Source organism: Cavia porcellus, unplaced genomic scaffold (assembly GCF_034190915.1).
Source record: "Cavia porcellus strain 051 isolate PalLab524CR breed Dunkin Hartley unplaced genomic scaffold, mCavPor4.1 scaffold_18, whole genome shotgun sequence".
In the NCBI taxonomy this organism is placed as follows: Eukaryota; Metazoa; Chordata; class Mammalia; order Rodentia; family Caviidae; genus Cavia; species Cavia porcellus.
Genome location: NW_026947501.1, coordinates 52,050,793 through 52,070,771, shown reverse-complemented (window position 1 = coordinate 52,070,771; position 19,979 = coordinate 52,050,793). Strand labels below are relative to the sequence as shown.

Below are 19,979 nucleotides of genomic sequence, written 5' to 3'. Positions count from 1 at the left end.
TCCCTTTCATTCATTTTTAAACATCCACATCTAATATTCCATGCAAATATTCAATGTCACTCAAACATTTTTTATCTAATCCTCACAATTTGTTTTACTTTGTTTTTCTTGTTTTGGCTTTTGACACAGGGTCTCACTATATATAGTTCAAGCTGGCCTCAGACTTTTAGCAGTTCTGCCTCAGCTTTTGAGTTGCTGGGATTATAGGCGATCATGCACTGGCATGCCCAGCCTTTACTTCCTTTCTGACAACTGACCGTACTCTCCATTTTAAACACTCTTTCCTTCCAAAACAACACTCACTTCTAGGTTTCCTTTCTATTTCTTTAGGTCCTTCTCACTTGGTCCTGGATCTTCTTCTCATCCTCTGTATTTTCCCTAGGTGATTTCATTGTTTTAAAATATCACTTACATGCTTATGTGCCCCAGAATTACATTGGTTAGGTTAGAGTTCTCTTTTGAGATACAAACATATATATTCAACTGCTTGTCTTACATTTTTAATTGTTCTTGAAATATTAAAAAATGAATTCTCCTTTAATATTGCCTTTATAGCTCTCTTTTAATATTTTTGTCTTGAAAAACAGCAATTCCACCTATCTGTTTATGTCAAACATTTATTGAACTACATAACAGAAAGTGTTAAAAAAATTTCTCCACTTTAAAATAAGCTTTTATAGCTCTGAAAAAAATTATCTGATAACATTGTTATAGTCATATTTCCATAAAGACCACCAGTAAAACCATAAAGATTTTATAAAGATGATTTTTATAAACCCAAGTAACATCATAGATATAGCCAAAAATCTGTAAACACAAAAATAATGAAACAGTGAAGATGCTTCATTACAAGAGCTGTGAGCAACCTGTAATATACAAAAACATAAATTTGAAGTAATCACATATATAGTTTTGCTCTTCTGTTTAACTATGTCCTTACTGGCAAACTTTAAATCCTAATTAACTAAACCTAAATACCAAAAAAATCTTACTATCAAAGAAAAGTGCTTTTCCATTATTTTTCATTTATAAACTCTTAAAGACCTATTTCCAAGTTTACCTAAAAAATTCAGTTTACAATTTTCAGTTATAACTGAAGAGAAGGAAACCCATTTTTCTACCAGGTTAAAAAATAATATCAGGAAGAAAACTCACCAATTTTTTCATCCAAGCACATAATTTTCTCCTGAGTAAGCTGAAGTTCATATTTTTTCTTAGCAAGGTGTCGCTGAGTATCAGAAAGATCTTTTTCTGTGTTTTCATATAAAACTCTGCAAATATTTTAATCAGGAAACTAACTCTGAAATTTTTATGTTTTGTCAACTTTTATTTATCTAAAATCTAAAAACTTAAGCACATGCATATTTCTTTTTAATATTTTCATTTATAAACCCATTCTACAGAAAATTTTAGAAAATAAAGGAAAAGGATCTTTGATCCACTACACCAACATGTTAGCATTCATCATTTTTGTTATATATACTTTAAAGCTAAATCATAAATATCATAAATTCAAAAGTGAATCCTGATTTTCACCTATATTTAATCTTTAATATTTTTAAGTCTTGCTATAGACTTCCAAATTATTATCTTATAGCTAAAAGATATTACATTAAGAATAGTCTTACTTTCCAGCAAACATAATAATTTACTGAACTACAAAGACCCTATTATTAGATTAGTTCCAGGTCTTCAGTTTTAAAAATAAATCTGTGATGACAGCATTTCATTCATTCCAAAAACAATTATTAAGGACTAGTATGCACCAAGCACTAGGAGTCAAGGAAGTTATAGGGAATTGGACTGGCACTGCTCCTTCCCTCATGGAGTTCACAGTCAATAAACAGTCATCAAGTTCCTTGACATATGGAAGCTCTTTAACCACAAAACTTTTAGACATATTGAACATAATACAAGAATCATCCTTTAAATGTCTACCAACAATCTCTAAGAATTTGTAAGGAAACTGTTCTATAGCCAAATCAGAACGGTAAGACATATTAGTTACAGTGGGGTTTGACTGTCTTGGTAGCAAGAAGCAAGTACTGGAAGCAAGTATTTTCCTGATCTTGGGTTTTAATTTAGAAATAGAAAATGAGGTTACAGAGAAGTTAGCACCCAAGAATGGACCAAGACTGTCCACAATAAATCACTGACAGCTATACCATTAGTGAAAAGGTCAAACTTGAGACCATATCAATTATTGCTAGGCTCTGGGAAATAACACTTTTCCCTGGGAACTCTTAAATTCAAGGAAGGGGAACAGCAGAGGAAGGAGATATGAAAAGAATTTAAGATGTGTTACATACATATACCAACTCCCTACAATGAATGTAATCAGTACGTACTACAAACGTGTACTAATAAAATTTTTAAGAGGCAGGAATGGGACATTTAAAAAGGATGCATAATACCATATCAAGCTCATTTAGCATATAAGAGAATGCAAGAATAACCTAAATGTTATAAATAAGAATGACAAGCTAAATAAATTATAGGTTATCAAAGAGGAAAAAAAGAAAGTAATATTTTCCAAAAAAGAGAAGGAATTAAATAAAAATTTGGTTCCAGGTTGATCATGTAGTCTGTGATACTTAGGGTCAGGGTTAGGAAAAAAGAGACTCAAATTGGTGCAGTTAGGTATGAAACAATGAGATCACAACAGATCTTGCAGAAATCTAGATCATCAATACCTACTTTGAGAACTTTTACTTTAATAAAATTGAAAACACAGAAGAAATGGATAGATTCCTAGATACATACAAATTACCAAAGTTGGATCAAGAAAATATAAAATTCTAACAAAGAAAAGCCGAGGTCCTGATGGATTCACTGTTGAATTCCACAAGAAATTTAGAGAAGGTCTAATGCCATTACTTGTCAAATTCTTTAATGAAATTGAAAGGGAAACAATACTCCCAAAGTCATTCCTGGAAGCAAGTATTTTCCTGATACCAAAACCAGAGAATTAGCCAACCAAAAGAGAGCTATAGGCCAATCTCCCTAACAAATATAGGTGCAAAACCTCAGTAAGATATTGGCAAACAGAATACAAAAAATCAAGAAGATTATACACCATGACAAGTAGGATTCGTCCCACGGATGTAGGGGTGGTCCAACATATGCAAATCAATAAACATCAATAAGGACAAGAACCATATGATCATAGATGCAGAAAAAGTATTTGACAAAGTCCAACACCCATTCATGATAAAACCCTACAGAAAATTGGAACAAAATGATCTTTATCTCAATCTGATAAAAGCCATCTATGACAAACCAACAACCAACATCATAATAAATGTCAAAATCTGAAAGCTCTCTCTCTAAAATTAGGAACAACACAAGGATTGTCCACTATCACCACTCCTATTCAATATAGTTCTGGAAACATGAGCTAGTGCAATTAGACAAAAGAAAAAAATAAAAAGAATAAAGATAGGAAAGGAAGAAGTTAAATTATCATTATTTTCAGATGACATGATACTCCACAGGGAAGACCCCAAAAACTCCAACAAAAAGCTTCTAGATTTAATAACCAGATTCAATTGCATAGCTAGACACAAAGTTAACACTCAAAAATCAATAGTGTTCCTGTACAAAAATAACAAACATTGAGAGATAAATTAGGGAAGACACCTTTCACAACAGCATTTTAAAAAATGAAGTACTTAGGAATCAGGGGAAGTACAAGAACTCTACATTGAAAACTACAATCCTTTGAAAAAAGAGATCAAAGAAGGGAAATATAACCCTTGTTCTTGGACAGAAAGAACCAACGTAGTAAAAATGGCCATACTCCCAAAATTCTTATACAGATTTAATGCAATCTCAATCAAAATACCATTAGCATACCTCACAGAACTACAGGAAAATTCTTAAATTCATTTTGTTTTTTTTTTAAGTGGATTGAAGCAGTGATTTTTAAAACAAAGAAAACAGAACTAGAATATCTGAAATTTTTAACCCTTTCTTTACAGGTTGCTAGATCATTTTTGATTAAGAAAACCGCAGAAAGTTAGTAACTGCACAAGTGAATGCCAGGCGGTGACACGTGTCAATTTTCCACAGAGTCCTGCTTTGCAGGGTGTCTGAATGCACTGCTTGGGGTCTCTGCTCACACTTGCTGGAATCATTTGTGGCAGATTTTAGTCCACAGGTCGCTTTTCCCTATATTTCTTTGTAAACTCTTCAGCATTCTTACAGAATTTTTTACAGTCCTTGGAGTATTCTTCAGCTAGGTCAGCCCGGAGTAGGTGCTCGGGCTGGAGGTCATTCACCAGTGCTATGAAGGACTGGATAACTTGGTCAGTCTTGGTCGCTGGCTTCCAGTTCTCAGCACTAATTACCGGCAGGCAAACTTGCCCTTTTTCAGCAATGTTTGGGTGATAGGTCTTTGTTTTAAACGTGATCTTCAGTGGTTTGAATGGGTACTCTGCTGGAAAGTTGATTTCAATTCTAAAGGCCCCCTTGTCATAGGGAGGGTTGTCAGGAACAGTAAGCCCTTGCCAAGTCAATAAATTAGCTTCATCAACCTGGATGTTACAGAAGTTTTTCATTCCACATTTGCAGATCTCTTCAAGCTCCTTCATCAGCCTCCCGCTGGCCACCATCTTGGATCTGGTGCTGCTACCTTCCCCCTAAAATTCATTTTGAACTAGAAGAGACCGAGAATAGCAAACCAGGGGGCATCACAATCCCTGTCTTGAAATTACACTACAGAGCTGCTGGGACACAAACAGTATGGTAATGGGCAGAGAGAGAGAGAGAGAGAGGAAGAAGAGGAGGAGGAGGAGGAGGAGGAGGAAGATCAATGGAACAGATTAGAAGATGCAGACACAACTTCAAACAAACTCAGTCATCTATCTTTGACTAAAAGTCCAAACATAATTACTGGAAGAAACAAAGCCTCTTTAGTAAATGCTGCTGGGAAAACTGGCTTTCCCATGCCAAAAACTGAAACTGTTATATCACCAACCATGCACTAAACTAAAACAAAAATGGACCAAAGATTAAAATGTTAAAACAAAAACACTAAATCTGATAGAAGTGAGAATAGGTAGAATTCTTAATGGTATAGGTGTGGTCCAGACAAGATAATGAAACCATAAATGGATGAGGCCGTTTAAAAACAATTTTCATGAGTTATTGGTAGATAAGTCTGAAAAGCTCCTCCAGAACAGAAGCTCCTGAGGACCACAGTCTTGAAGAGGACCCCATGTTTTAAGTGTGTTTTATCTTTAGGAACCCACCAATTCTTACAGTAAAGATCTGAAAATTATTCCCTTGTAGCTCTGACAAGGAAAAGGCAAGAGTCATTATGAGGGGGTAGGGGTTTAGCTCAGCAGCATAAGCATCTGCCCAGCAAGTGTGAGGTTGTGAGTTTGATCCCCAGTACAAAAAAAGAGAGTAATTATGATAAAATATGCCCAGAGTACTTTTCATATTAAATTCTTATCATCGAGTGAACAGACTTTCCCACAGCATCATCCCAGACTGGAGAAGGACATTCCTTCTACCCTAATTCAGCCCTCTCTTGGTGTCATGCATTTGTTTGGATGTGCCCCTAAAGTCTCATGTAGTCATGGGACCTTTCAAAGGCAGTTGAGTGTAGCATTTGTGATTGGTTCATTGTCTAGCACTGGGACTGGTGGTGTGAGTGCTGTACCCGCCTAGGGGCAGGTAGTTGGCATACAAGGGAAGGAAAGTCATGCTTTTCCCTCTTTTTGCCCTTTTGCTCTTGTTGCTTATGACCACCATGAACAGTTGCCCCTTAGCCACATTGCCCTGCCTTGGAGCAAGCTGATTATGGACTGAAATCTCCACAAACTGTGAAATGAGTAAACCTTTCCTTCCTTCATTTTGAGTGTTGGGTGTTTTGTTCCAATAAGGAGAGACAAGTAACCAAGACAGAATTTGGTACCAGTGGAACACTATACAGTGGAGTATAGTCTGTGACTATACATGACCATTGTGGTTCAAGAACCTTTGCAAATGGCTTGTGGGAAGAGTTTGGAAAGGCTCTGAGATACCTGAAGGAGTAGCCTTGGAACATCTTATACTGTTCTGTAAGGGAGATTCTGGTCAGAGCTTAGAAGTTCAGAAGGTCGATAGAAATCCTGCCAGTAAATATTGGGTATGGGAGGTTTCTGCTGGGAAGGATGGCATTGGCTGTTGGACTCCAGACCATGTGTGTTATGGCTCAGCAGAAAGTTTGCCTGCATTTTGCTCCTGTCCAGAGATTTTCCCTGAGACTGAGATTCAGGGTATTGGATTAATTAATCTAGCAAAAGAAATTTCAAGGCAGTCAAATGTTGAGGCAGTGGCATGGCTATTGTGGGGGCTTTTAGTCAGATTTATGTTGCAAATTAAGAGCAAAGAGCCCAGCAGAATAATTTAAAACATTGTAAGTTTGGCCAGAAAGGAAGTCCCAGTAAAGCTGTGGATTGTAAAAACAGAGCTGAGATCTCAATTGCTGAGAAGAATAAGAGTAGAAAAGATAGCCTAGGGGACATCACAGGAAGTAGTAGCAGGTCTCCAACCTTTGTAGTCTCAAAACTGCAGAAGTAAAAGACTTTGCTTTGAGGAGAAAGATGCAGAGAACCATGCTCCAGAATATGGCAGCCACATGATGTTCCAGAATGGTAGTGGAGATCACACAAGATTCCAAAATGTTACACCAGGTTCTAGAATGGTAGCAGCATTGAGAATCTGTTTCCCCAGAATCAGGCTTAGGGTGATACAGGTACTTGACACTTACAGCCAAGAGAGAGGAAAGCTTGATAGTGCTCCAACTGACAATGGACCTCAGTATCATTCATGTGGCACTGGTTTTAGGTGCACACAGAATGCAAGAGTTTTAAAGTTAAAAGGCTTCTGTCCCCTATTTCAGAAGGCCTGGAAGGCCAGGAAGTATGTCCCTGGGAGGATAGTATGTGAATCTGTAAAAGTGAAGCCAGAGGTGTAATGGAGATCCCAGAAGTTTGGAAAAGCCAGGAATGTGGATCATCTAAGGAATCTGCAAGGAGAGAGAAAAGCCAGCTCAAGAGAGAAGCTGTGGAAGCTACAACTGCAAGAAGTGTTGTGAGGGAGTGGTAGTCACTCAAGCCTTTTGGAGCCCATAACCAGAGTGCTTCAGATGCTGAATGTGGAACTCCAAGACTTACTGTTTGCCCTGCTGGATTTTGGACTTCCTTTTGTCATATTCCTTTGTATCTCTCTGTTTGTAATCTTTGCAATAGTAATGTTTATGTCACACAACTGAATGCTGGAAGTGTTTAATGTTCATTTGTACAGGGACTCACAGCTAAGAAATTGCTTTATATCTTGTCAGATACTTGGAACTTGGATTTTTCAGCAATGTTGAATGGTTAGGACTTTGGCAACTCTTGGAGATGGACTAAATGTCTTTTGCATAAAGGATGTGCATGAGTCTTTAGGGGCCAGGGGTGGAATGTTATGGCTTGTGTTTGGATGTTCCCCCAAAGCCTTATGTGATCATAGTGGGTGAGACTTTAAAGGTGGTTGAGTCTAGTGTTCATGATTGGTTTGTTGGCTAGCACTGTGATTGGTGGTGTAAATGCTGCACCCACCCAAGGGCAGGTAGCCTGCATAAAAGGGAGGAAAGAAGGCATGCTGTTCCCCTTTTGCTCTTGTCGCTTGTGGCTGCCATGAACAGTTGCCTGTTAGCTATGCCACCCTGCCTTGCAGCTAGATGATTATGGACTGAAATCTCCACAAACTGTGAGCTAAATAAACAATTCCATCTCTTTATATTGAGTCTTGGGTGTTTTGTCCCAGCAATGAGAGATGAGTAACCAAGACACTAGCTTTCCTGTTTCACCTAGTGCAACTTAAAAAAAGGAAAAAAAAGTACACTTGGAAAAACCCTTGTGAATGTCACAGCTATGAGGCACAGACCAACTAAGAGACTGAGATTGAAATGTGAGGTCTATTTTTTCCTCTTTGCCATTAGTACTCTGACATAATCAAGAATGAACTATAAGATGTGTCCTCTCAGTGATGAAGAGTCTCCAGAGAAACCCAATGCCAAGAGGAAAGACAAAAATCAGGACAATACAACAGTCTAAGTTACAGTTAGCTAGAAGAAATAAATTCTGGTGTTCTACTGTTCAGTAGGGTGGCTATAGATAATGTGCTAAATATATTTTGAATGTTTTCAACAAAAACAAATGGTAAATATTAGAGGAGATAGTTATGTTTCCCCTGATTTGAACACAATACAATTTATCCATGACATTATGCTGAAACATCATAAGATACACCATATATATGCATAGTTTTATATATCCATGTAAATTTTTGTTAAAAACTCATCAAAATCCACCCCCCCTCCAAAGATTAGGACAATAGAGGAACCTGCATCCCTTAGAATGTTCAGCCACAGCAAACACTAAATATAACCAACTTGTAACCCAAGTAACATAATCATTCACATTGAAAGACCGTTTACCTTGGTTACTAAAAGTGAATGCAGCATGTTCAACTTCCAACATAGAATTACAACACACACCAAAGTCTGAAGGATCACAATTAAACTCAAATATTAGATAGATACAGGAATTACAAGGTAGATTTAAAATAATCAGGACAAACTGGTTTAGGGAACTAATGGGAAAAAAACACATGTAATAGCATATGGGTAATACAAACAGAGAGACAGAAACTATGGGAATCAAAAGGAAATGCTAGAAATAAAAAACATAATTAAAATGAAGAATGCCCTGGTCTGACTCATCATAGCCAAAGGAAAAAAACTGTTGAGCTTGAAGACAGTACAATAATAACTCTTAAAACTAAAATGCAAAGAAAAAAACTGAAAAACTGAGCAGTACATCAACAAAATGTGAATATTCTTGAGATACAAAAAGGAAAGAAAAAATGTAGGATAGAACATAAGTAGTATCTAAATGGCCTAGAAATTTTTAACTAATAAACAGTACTTATGTATCTATATACAGTATCTATATTTATATATTAAATACAGTGTTAAAATACAAAACTACAAAACACTGATAAAACATTCAAAGATCTAAGTAAATGAAACTCCATGTTCAGTGATTGAAAAATACATGAAGATATTAGTTGTTCGCAAAGTGATTTATAGATTCAATGCAATCTGAATTAAAATTCCAGAAAGCCATTTTGTAGATATTAACAAAGTAATTCTAAGTTTATGTGGAAAGGCAAAAGACTCAGCTGAAGGAATATACTACTGAAGACGAAATTTGAAACTTTATATTATCCAGTTTCAAGATTTAATTCAAAGCTATAGTAATTAAGACAGCATGATTTGGCAAAAGAATAGACACATCAATGAAGCAAACAGAAAACTGAAAAAATGTATATAAATATAGACAAATGATGTTTGACAAAGGAATAAAGGCAATTTAGTGGAGAAAGAATACCCTTTCAACAAATTACACTACAAGTGTTGGATGGTCGTATATAAATTAAGTGAACCTAGACATATACACTGCATCTTTCACAAAAGTAGCCAGAAATAAATTATTGATAGTAAGTGTAAATACAAAACTATATAACTTAAATAAGAAAACACAAGAGAAAGATTAATGTTTTTAAATACAACACCAAAAGCACAATCCCTAAAAGGAAAAGACGATGAGTTGAACTTCATTAAAAAACTTTTGCTTGCTAAAAAATACTGCTAAGAGAATGAAAAAACGCAAGACAGGGAGAGGGAAGTTATAATTGCAAAGCATGTATCTCATAAGAAAATGTATCCAAAATATACAATGAACACTGAAAACTCAACAATAGGTAAGTAAACACTTTAAAAATTTAAAAGATTTTAAATATTTAAATGAGAAGCTTAAAAGAAGATATACAAATGGAAAATACACATTCCAAAAGATGCTCCACATCATTTATTAAGAAGAAACTGAAAATTGTAACAATTCATCAGTATACATTTCTCACAATAGTAAAATCTAAATTTTTGATACACACACTTTGGAAGAGAGTTTGGTGATTTCCTATAAAGTTAAACATCATTTTACTATATGACCAGCAGTCTTGCACCTAAGTGTTTACTGAACTTATTTTTAAAACACCTGCATGTGAAAGTTTGTAATTACCAAAAACAGTGTAAGCAGACAAGATGTCATTCACATGGAAAAACAAAATATGACACATCTCACAATGGAATATTACTTAGTGAGAAGAAGAAATGAATGATGAAGACATAAAAGTCATGGATGACCCTTAAACATATGCTGCTAAGTGAAAGAAGACAAACTAAAAACGCTATGCACTAGATAGTGTCAAATACAAAAAGTCAACCCCTACTTCACACAGGTAATCAAAGTCAAAATCAAGTGTTAAATCATATCATCTGTGCATACCCTTTATATATGAAACCCTAAACTGACACTTTTCTCTCTGTGATCTTTCTCCTAAAAACATACCACCTCAGTCTAATCATGAGGAAACATTAGACAAATCCTACTTGAGACATTCTACAAAAATATCTGCTGGTAAGTATTCCTCAAAATTGTCAAGGTCACCAAAAACAAGGAAAGTCTGAGATTGCATAGCCAAGAGAAACCTAAGGAGACATGACAACTAAGTGTGATGTGGTATCCTGCATGGGATCCTGAACAAAAAAAGGACATTGGGAAAAACCTAAGAAAATCTGCACAAAGTATGGACTTCAGTTATTCATAATGGACCAGTATTGGGTCACGAACTATTATAAATATACCATAATAGTGTAAGGTGTTAATGCTAGCAAAAACTCTGTGTGAGGTACATAGGAGTGCTAGAAATCTTCAGAATTTTTCAGAAAATCTGAAACTTCTAAAATAAAAAGTGTTCCTTAAAAAACAATTGTATTTTCATATGCTAACAATGAACAATTAGAACGTGAAATTTGATCTCCTTTATAAAAGCATAAAATATGAAACACAGGGATGTCTACCAAAGATGTGCAAGATCAACACATTAAATACTATGAATCAACTGGGAATGGTGATACACACCTGAATCCCACTCAGAAGGCTAAGGCAAGAGGATCACAAGTTTGAGGTGTGGACAATTTAGTGACAGTCTATCTCAAAATAAAGCCAGGCATGATAGTATAAGCCAATAATAACAGCACTTTCAGAGGCTACATAATGAGTTCAAGGCTAGACTGAACTACACAACAAGAACTTGTCTCAAAAAATTAATTACTTCTGACTGGGGATGTGGCTCAGCACTCCCTGGATATAATCCTTAGCAAAATACACAAACACACAGAGACTATGCATGACACACGCACGTGCACACACACACACATACACACACACGACCACTTCCAAAACAAAATGCTGAGGAAAATTAAAGACTTAAATGAAAGAAGAAGTAAACTGTGTTCTTAAGTAGGAAAAGTCAACATTTTTATTACTCCTCCCCAGTTCCAACCAAATTCCCAGCAGGCCTTTTATAATTTAAAAAAGTTTATTCTAAAATTGAAATAAGATGCAAACGAACTAGAATAGCCAACACAACAATGAAAAATAGTACCTAATAGGAAGACTCAAAAAATTAACATAATCAGAAATATTATATGGACATTAACATATATATGGAACAAAATAATCAACAAATAAACCCACAAAGGCCAAAATTAACAAACTTTTAGCTCGACAGAAAAAAGTCTTGAGAGAGAACAAAGTTGGAGGCCTCATGCCTCCTGCTTTTAAATTACATTATGTTGGCTGCTATAGTAACCAAAACAGGTTACTGACATAAAAAAATGAACCCACATCTAAGTGGTCAAATAATGTGAAATGTGGCTCAAGGGTAAGAGGACTACGCAGTGTAGTAAGGTGATTCTCTTCAATAAATGGTGGTTGGAAGAAAACTAAATAATCCACATGCAAAGACATTAAACTAGATCTTAATCTTACACTGTACATACAAAACAACTAAAGATGGATTAAGGAATTAAACAGAACTGGAAATACAAAAGTGCTAGACAAAAACAAAAGAGAAAATGTTTCATAATATTGGAAATTCTTTCTCAGCTATGACATCAAAAACAGGCAAAAGCCAAAAAAAGACAAGTGAGCATGAATTAAAAGGTTTCTGTGTAGTAAGAGTCAACAGAGTACAAAGACAACCAAGAGAAGTGGGGAAATACATGGAAACATACTGCTAGTGTTAATATCCAAAACAATTTAAAAATGCATTCGACTGAATAGCAAAAATACAAACAAAAAAACCCCAAAAGCAATAAAACAAAAACACACCACCCAATTTACAAATGTGTAAAGGGATTGTACAGCCAGTTCTCCAATAAAGACACACAAACAACATACAAAAAGATGCACAATACCTTTAACCACTGGGGAAATGCAAATCACAGTGAGGTGTGACCTCATACCTCTTAGGATAGCTATCAAAAATAAGTAACAAGTTTTGGCAAACATAAAGCAAATGGAGCCACTGTACACCGTTGGGGGAATGTAAATTGGTGGAGCCACTATAGAGGACAATAGAATCGCTCAAAAAATTAAAAATAAAAGGAGTGCCATCAACAAGATGACTGCACAAGACCAGCATTTGCCTGTCACAAAAAAATTCAAAACAATTGGACTGCTATCAATTACATAAAATATTCCAGGAAGGGATCAGAGCTGAGAATCTCTCTAATACACTAAAATAAAAAATGGAGGATTTCTGGAGAGATCAGCATACCTGACACACTGAGAGATCCCTAAAACAAGTAAGGGCAAGGTCTATCAGCATTGGCCATGGAGTGGGTGCCGCCATGGTCCCGAGTGGCCTTCCCTGCAGGGACATCAGCAACTTCACCACTAAGATGATTACCAGCAGCCCTCACTACAAACACCCTACACAGAAGGAAAAAGATACTCTGTACAAATGGAAGCCAGGAAGAGAGAAGAGGGAATTATACTTGCATTAGACAAAATAGACTTTAAGTCAAAAACTGTAAAATGACACAAAGAAGGTCATTGTATAATGACAAACTAGTCAATTCACTAAGAAAATACAACAGTTATACATACAAATGCTCTCAATACTGGAGTACCTAAATATATTAGGTGAATTTTTTTGTTTTTGTCTTTTTGAGACAAGATCTCACTATGTGGTTCAGGCTGGCGTTGGGCTCACTTTGTAGCCTACGCTGGTCTTGAATTTACAATGATCCTCCTGCCTCAGCCTCCCAAGTACTAGGATTACAGGAGTGTGCCACCATGCCCAGCTATAAAGTGAATATTAATAAATTTGAAGGGAGAGAGAACCAACAATACCTAATAGGGACTTAGATATATCGCTTCCAGTAATGAGTAATTATTCTCACAGGAATCCAACAAGGGCTATGCTTTATTCCAAATGTACTGAACACATACATAACATTCCATTCAACAGCAGAATTATACCCTTTTTTTAAGCACATTCAAAACAGACTGTAAGACAGATCATATGTTAGGACACAAAACAAACAAAGTCCCTGATAAATTTGAGAAAACTGAAAACATATCAATCATTTTTCTGACCATAATAAAATGAAATTGGAAATCAGTAACAAAGGGATGAGTGAAAAATCCACAAATATGCAGAAATTAGTAGCTTACTCTGAATAGCCAATAGGACAACACAGACATGGAAAGAGAATTTTAAAAATCTTGAAACAAACCAAAACAGAAACCACACCAAAATGTACGGGATGCAGAAAAGCAGCTGTCAGCTATGTACTGATAAACATCTTTATGAGAAAAAGAAAAAGATTTCAAATAAAAAGCCTACACCTCAAGGAAGTTAAAAAAGAAACAAACAAAAAAATTAAACCCAAAGTTAGTAAAAGGAAGGAAGTAACAAAAATCAGAGCAAAATTAAATGCCACATAGCACAACCCACAGCCAGCACACTCAATAATGGAAGCTGAATGCTTTCCCTCTAATATTAGGCACAAGTAAAGGTGACTGCCATTGCCATTTCAATTCATCCCAACACTGGCAGTTCTAATGGAGAGTCAAACAAGAAAAAGTGAAAGGCAGCCAGTTCTGAGGAAGAAACACAACTGGTCATCTCTGTTTAGAAATGACATCATCTTTCTGTTTAGAAATGACATGATACAAAAAATTCTAAAAATTTCACCAAAAAATCCTTTTATAACCATAAATTCATCTAAAATTATAGGATCAAATCACAATGTAAATCGATTGGGTTGGGGTGAGGGAGAGACAGGGTTCTGCTATGTAGTTCAGGCTGGCCTTGCAGCCTAGGCTTGCCTCAAACTCATAAGAATCCTCCTGCCTAAGCCTTCTGAGTGCTAGGATTACAGGTATGGCTGTCACACCCAGGTAAATCTATTGTTTTTCTATGCAATAACAGTAAATTACAATATCATTCTGAATGGGAAAAAGCTGAAAATATCCCCTCTAAAGTCAGGAAAAAGATAATATTCACTCTTGCCAGTACTGTTCAATACTGTACTTGAAATTTTAGCCAGAGTAATCAGGCAATACAAAGAAATAAAAGAACCATATCATCTACAACAAGGATAATTTGACGAGGAGAGAAATAAGTCAAATTATCCTTATTGTAGATAATATGGTTCTTTACATTAAAAGACATAAAAACCAAAAAGCTTTTAGACTTGATAAACGAATTCAGCGAAAGTATCAGGATATAAAAATCAGGAACAGCAAAATAAACTACTCAATTAAAAAACAAAGTCTTAAATAGCTATTTTTCCAAAGAAGACATAAATGGGCAACAAGCATATGAAAAGGTGCTCAACATCACTGAACATCAGGAAAATGCAAATCGAAAACATAATGAGACAGCACTTCACACCATGAGGATGGCTAGTATCAAAAGGCAAGTTTTGGGGCACAGATGTAGCTCAGCAGCGCAGTGCCTGCCTGGCAAATGTGAGGTCCTGAGTTCAATTCCCAATACAAGAAAAAAACAAAAAGATGAGTTTTGACAAGAATGTGAAGAAAAAGGAAACTCTTAACACTGTTGGTGAGAATGTAAATTTATGGACAACTTAAGGAGGTGCCTTGAAGAATTGAAAATACAACTACCATATGATGTACCTACTCCATATGTATATTAAAAATAAATAAAATCATCATCTCAAAGAGAAATCTGCACTCCCATGTTCGTTACAGCATTATTCAAAAAAGTCAAGATACACAGCCTAAGTGTCTATCAATGGATGAATAGATGAAGAAACTATAGGATATCAAATGCAATGGAATATGTCAGTCATAAATATAGAAGAATCCCTGCCATGTATAACAACATGAATGAAACCAGAGGACATTCTAAGTGAAATAAGCCAAACCCACAAATATTACACAATATTATTTATATGTGGAATCTTTCAAAAATTAAACTCAAAAACAGAGAAGAGTGGTTTGTAATGGCTGAGGTTGGTAGGAGAAATGGGGAAGCAGGTCAAACTGGCCAAAGGGTAAAAACTTGCAGTTTTAGGATGAAAACGTTCTGAAGACCTAAGATACAGCATGTTGATATAGCTAATAGTAATATATCATATACTTAAAATTTTTCAACAGTAGGTTTTAATAGTCTCACTGTAATAAAATAAAAAAGGAATTATGTGAGGTATAGGATATATCAATTAAGCTGATTAAGCTGATTAAGGTAATCATTTCCCAATATTTATATATCAAAACATCACATTGTATGCCTTAAATATATATAATTTTCATTCAACAATTATACCTCAATAATGTTGAAAAACCTTTCAAAAAATTAAAATGGAACCACTATGACCCAACACTCCCACTTCTGGTTATGTATCTAGAAGAATGGATATCAGGACCTTGAAGACACTATCTGCATTCCCACGTTCACATCAGTATTATTCACAGTGGCTGAGAGTGAAATGTCCTTCAACAGATGGAGAGATAATGAAAATGTGGGGTATGCATCCAATGGGATGTTATTCAGTCTTTAAAACGAAGGAATTGTGTCAGATGCTATACCATCGATGAACCTTGAGAACATCACTTGTGTGATAGGTGAAACAAGACAGTCAGAGAAGGTCAAACATTGTATAATATTCCACATATAAAAGCTAAACTCAAAAACAGAAAGCTGAGTGGCTGCTGCCAGGAGCTAGAGGGAAGGAGAAGTATCTCCTTCCCACATCTTCAGTGGATGTAGATCACTTAGGTGTACAGAAGGCAAAAGTGCTAGAGAGCTCCTCTACAATTAATATTGTGCAATTTACTTAAAGATTCAAGGAGTGTATTTCGTGTTCTGTTTTTCACCACAAAAAAGGAAGGAATAAGGAAGTAAAGGAGGGTAAAAGGGAAGATATATCCGGACAACTGATCTACACAGCAAAGCAATTCAGTAAAGAAAGGTAAGTATTTTCAACAAATATGCTGGGATTACAGGCATGTGCCATCATGCCTAACTACAAAGATTTCTTTAAGAGAACATAAAACACTGGATGATAAATTTATTAAATTCAATACATTTCACTAAAAACATTTGCTTTTTAAATGATACTGTTAAGATAATACAAAGGCAAGCCACAGAATGGAGGAAAATATTAGCAAAACATATATCTGACAAATATTTTATACACAGGAGATGGAAACTTACAATTTTATTAACACAAACAACTCAGTAGTATAAAAGAGTTAAGTATACATCTCCTAAAAATGCATAGATAGCAAACAAGTACATGAACAGGTGCTCAAATCATTAATCATTAAGAAAAGATAAAACTCTAACACATACCTATTAAAAGGTAAGGCTAAGATACTGCATGTCAAATGTTGGTGAGGATATGTAACCACTGAAACACTCATACACTGCTGCTACAGATGTAACATAAAATAGCACAAGCACTATATTACAACCACTAGAAGATAGAGAGGGAGAGAGAAAAGAAGAGGAAGAAAAGGAAGGAGGACAGAGAGAGGAAGACAAAGTTTAATGGTTTGTTCAAAAGCGAAGTATGTATCATCATATAACTTACCCATTTTAAAGCATACATCCAAAAAAACACTTATACAGAATGTTCTTAGCGGGTTTATTCGTCACAGTCCAAAACTGTAAACAATCTTATGACTAGTTCTATACCCATACGATAGAACACTATTCAACTATTACAAAGGAACACATCTCAGAATAATTCATGCTGTATGACTGCATTCGTTTAAAGTTTTCATATTGTACTATGTATTGATTATGTGAATAAAACTGTTAAATGTACATCAAAAAATCTCTAAAACTATAATATATCTCTCTGCTAAAATATTATGCTATAAAAAAGCTTTCAAAGAACTTCTAATAACATGAGAAAACATTTATGGTATATAATTAAATATAAAATTATACTCTCACACAAAACTAACATAATATATACAGATAGACAAAGTTCTGGTCAGAAATAGGCTATATTATTTTTCCCTGGGATATGGAATCATGAATGATTTACATTTTCCTCATGATTTTCTCAATTTTGTAAGCTTTTTTGGTTACTGTTGTTTTAATTTTATATTACCTTCATTTCACTTGATCTCACAATATTCTTATAAGCAGTAAAAATTTTTAATAGTGAAGGAAATAACTTGAATAATTATTTGTCCTGACAAGTAACTGCAACCTGTGCAGCCCAGGTCCTGGAACCACCAAAGAGAGACACTGCAAATTCTCACGAGGACCAGCATTACCTGCAGACTTAGTCAAACTGAGTGAACTTAGTAGTTCACTCAGATGAACTACTATTTTTCAGATATACATGGTGGTGCATTCCTGTACTCCTGGCATTCTGGGAGGCTGAGAAAGGACTGCAAGTCTGAACCAGCCTAGGCAATTCAGTGAGACTTTGACTCAAAAATAAAAAAGGGAAGTAGATCAGTGCAAGATCCTGGGTTCAATCTCCAGTGCCACAAAAACAAACAATAACAATATGAAATGCTATTTTTCAAATGTTCACAGATTAATTATAATTCAACCTTACTGAATTCATAGAACCTCTATTCCTCACATCAACAGATGCTAAAAGTTAAATGACCAACACAGAAATTGTCAAAAATGTATTCTCCCCTATTTATTGTCTACAGGCTGTTTTAATTAATATTTCTTCTGCTTCCATACTAGCATGAAGAGTTAAACAACACATCATTCAATTAACAGAAATTCCATTACGTGCTCCTATTCCTCTGTTATGATATTTCTTTTCTTTTGTTGCCTTTGAGACATGGTCTCACTATGTAATTCACTTTGAATTTACTTTGTAGCCCAGGCTGGCCTCAAATTCACAGCGATCCTCTTGTCTCAGCCTCATGAGTACTCAGATTACAGGTGTGTGCCACCAGGCCCAGCCTCTGCTATGACTTTTAATTACGCTCTAGAAACTACCTCTTTTCTAACCTGCCCTTCCTCATATTGGTTATTTTTTTGTTTGTTTTGTTTTTTTTGTGGAACCAGGGGTTGAACTCAGGACTTTGAGCTTGCCAAGCAGGTGCTCAAGTGCCACTGAGCTAAATCCTCAGCCCCCTTCCTCATATTGTTAACATCCCCGAACAGAATTGCAAGTTATAAAGTAAACTGAAAGTATAAAGTAAGTTAAACAAACTGAAAATGCTAAGTATCCAGAAAGGCCTTATAAAAGTTATTTCAGTTGAATCTGAAGAAGCCTACACATGTACAGTTAACATTACTAGAAATACGCTTGCTAATTAAGTGGACCATTACCATACTGCACCGATTTGGGGAAACTATTCAGTGTGTCCTAAGGTTTCTAAAACTGCTTCACAATAATCCTTCCAGAAATTAAATTCAACAAATAATTTAATTTTCATTATAAAATATATTACAAAAAGCAGAGCTATAAGTTACAGTAGACTATTTAATAGTTTTTTGTTTACCTCAAAGAATTATTCTCTGCTTTTTGTCTGCCAAGTTCACTCTCAGTATCCATTGCCTTTCTTGCTAGTGATTTCATTTCTTTTTCCACAGTGGTTATGGTTTCTTTCATCAAAGTCATATTTGACATTTGCTCCATCCGCTCGTCATCAAGCTATACAAGCAGAATGACAAGGTTTAAGATTACTGCCATCACTACAGAAGTCTCCCGAGTCTTTCTGCAGAGACACCCTCCCACCATTCCAGCTGTGGGTTATGAGAAACGCTACATGAGATGACCAGGAGAGGCCTGGGTGCTATGGAGATGTTATGGATAAGGCATTACGTGCCTGTAAGGAACAAAAACTGGCCACTGCATGGTTTTTCTACAAAGTCTATCACAATACACTGGTTTACATGTTTCACCCTGATTCAGTGTGACTATACCCTATATATTCAAATCGCAAAAGAATTTGTCATCCACCATTAATAAATTACAAATGAGATTATGGGGATAAGTGGGATTATGAAAACAAAAACTTTCTCCTATGGAGTGTTTTTTAGGTACTATAACAAAATACTATAGATAAGTTTATGAAAGTATTTAAATGACAACAGAAGTTAAATACACTTAATCCTGCTTATATAGTCATAACACCTCAAATATATGTCCACAGCATCTCAAGTTCTTGGTATATTAATATTTGGCAATATCATTTTTGACAGTACAGAGATGACAAAGTTGCTAAAATCCCTCAGAATACACCCTAATACGTTTTGTAAAAGAACACATTTTGCAACCAAACACACAAAAAGATTTACTCATATTTTTGGAAGGAAATAAGTAAAACAGTGATGATTTATACTATACATACCACTGTAAGTACTTTAGGACTACAAACACTATCTTATACAAATAAAAGAACTCTGAACACGGAAAAGAGGAAAGCGAGAAGGTCACTGTGCGGCTTTCATAGCCTACTGTGAGTTTTTACATTGTGAACTGTGCACTCCAGCTCTTCTATCCTTTGTTCCAAGTGGGCTTTCTCATTAAATGCTGTCTCTTGAGCAATCTGTTTAAAAAAGAA

The 19,979-nt window shown here is 35.4% G+C and overlaps 2 protein-coding genes across 14 annotated transcripts in view; both read right to left on the bottom strand.

Annotated features, from left to right (window-relative positions):
- Positions 1-19,979, bottom strand: part of Tsga10 (testis specific 10) — an 87,705-nt gene that overhangs the window by 30,940 nt on the left and 36,786 nt on the right. For all 13 annotated transcript variants that reach the window (XR_010040785.1, XM_063229890.1, XM_063229888.1 and 10 more), the window contains 3 exons: positions 19,887-19,964; positions 18,915-19,066; positions 1,156-1,271 (listed from right to left, as the gene is read on the bottom strand). Coding sequence is in view for 12 of the 13 variants with exons in the window: in XM_063229890.1 (XP_063085960.1) it covers positions 1,156-1,271; positions 18,915-19,066; positions 19,887-19,964 (346 nt within the window). In the remaining variant the exon portion in view is untranslated. The remainder of the gene's footprint in view (positions 1-1,155; positions 1,272-18,914; positions 19,067-19,886; positions 19,965-19,979) is intronic.
- LOC134471362 (ubiquitin-conjugating enzyme E2 L3-like) lies at positions 1,307-7,871 on the bottom strand. The gene has a single exon (XM_063229895.1). The coding sequence runs from the start codon at positions 4,611-4,613 to the stop codon at positions 4,149-4,151; it is 465 nt and encodes a 154-aa protein (XP_063085965.1). The 5' UTR covers positions 4,614-7,871; the 3' UTR covers positions 1,307-4,148.

Coding starts and splice junctions, on each gene's coding strand:
- LOC134471362 (XM_063229895.1), bottom strand. CDS start 4,613: ATGGTGGCCAGCGGGAGGCTGATGAAGGAGCTTGAAGAGATCTGCAAA.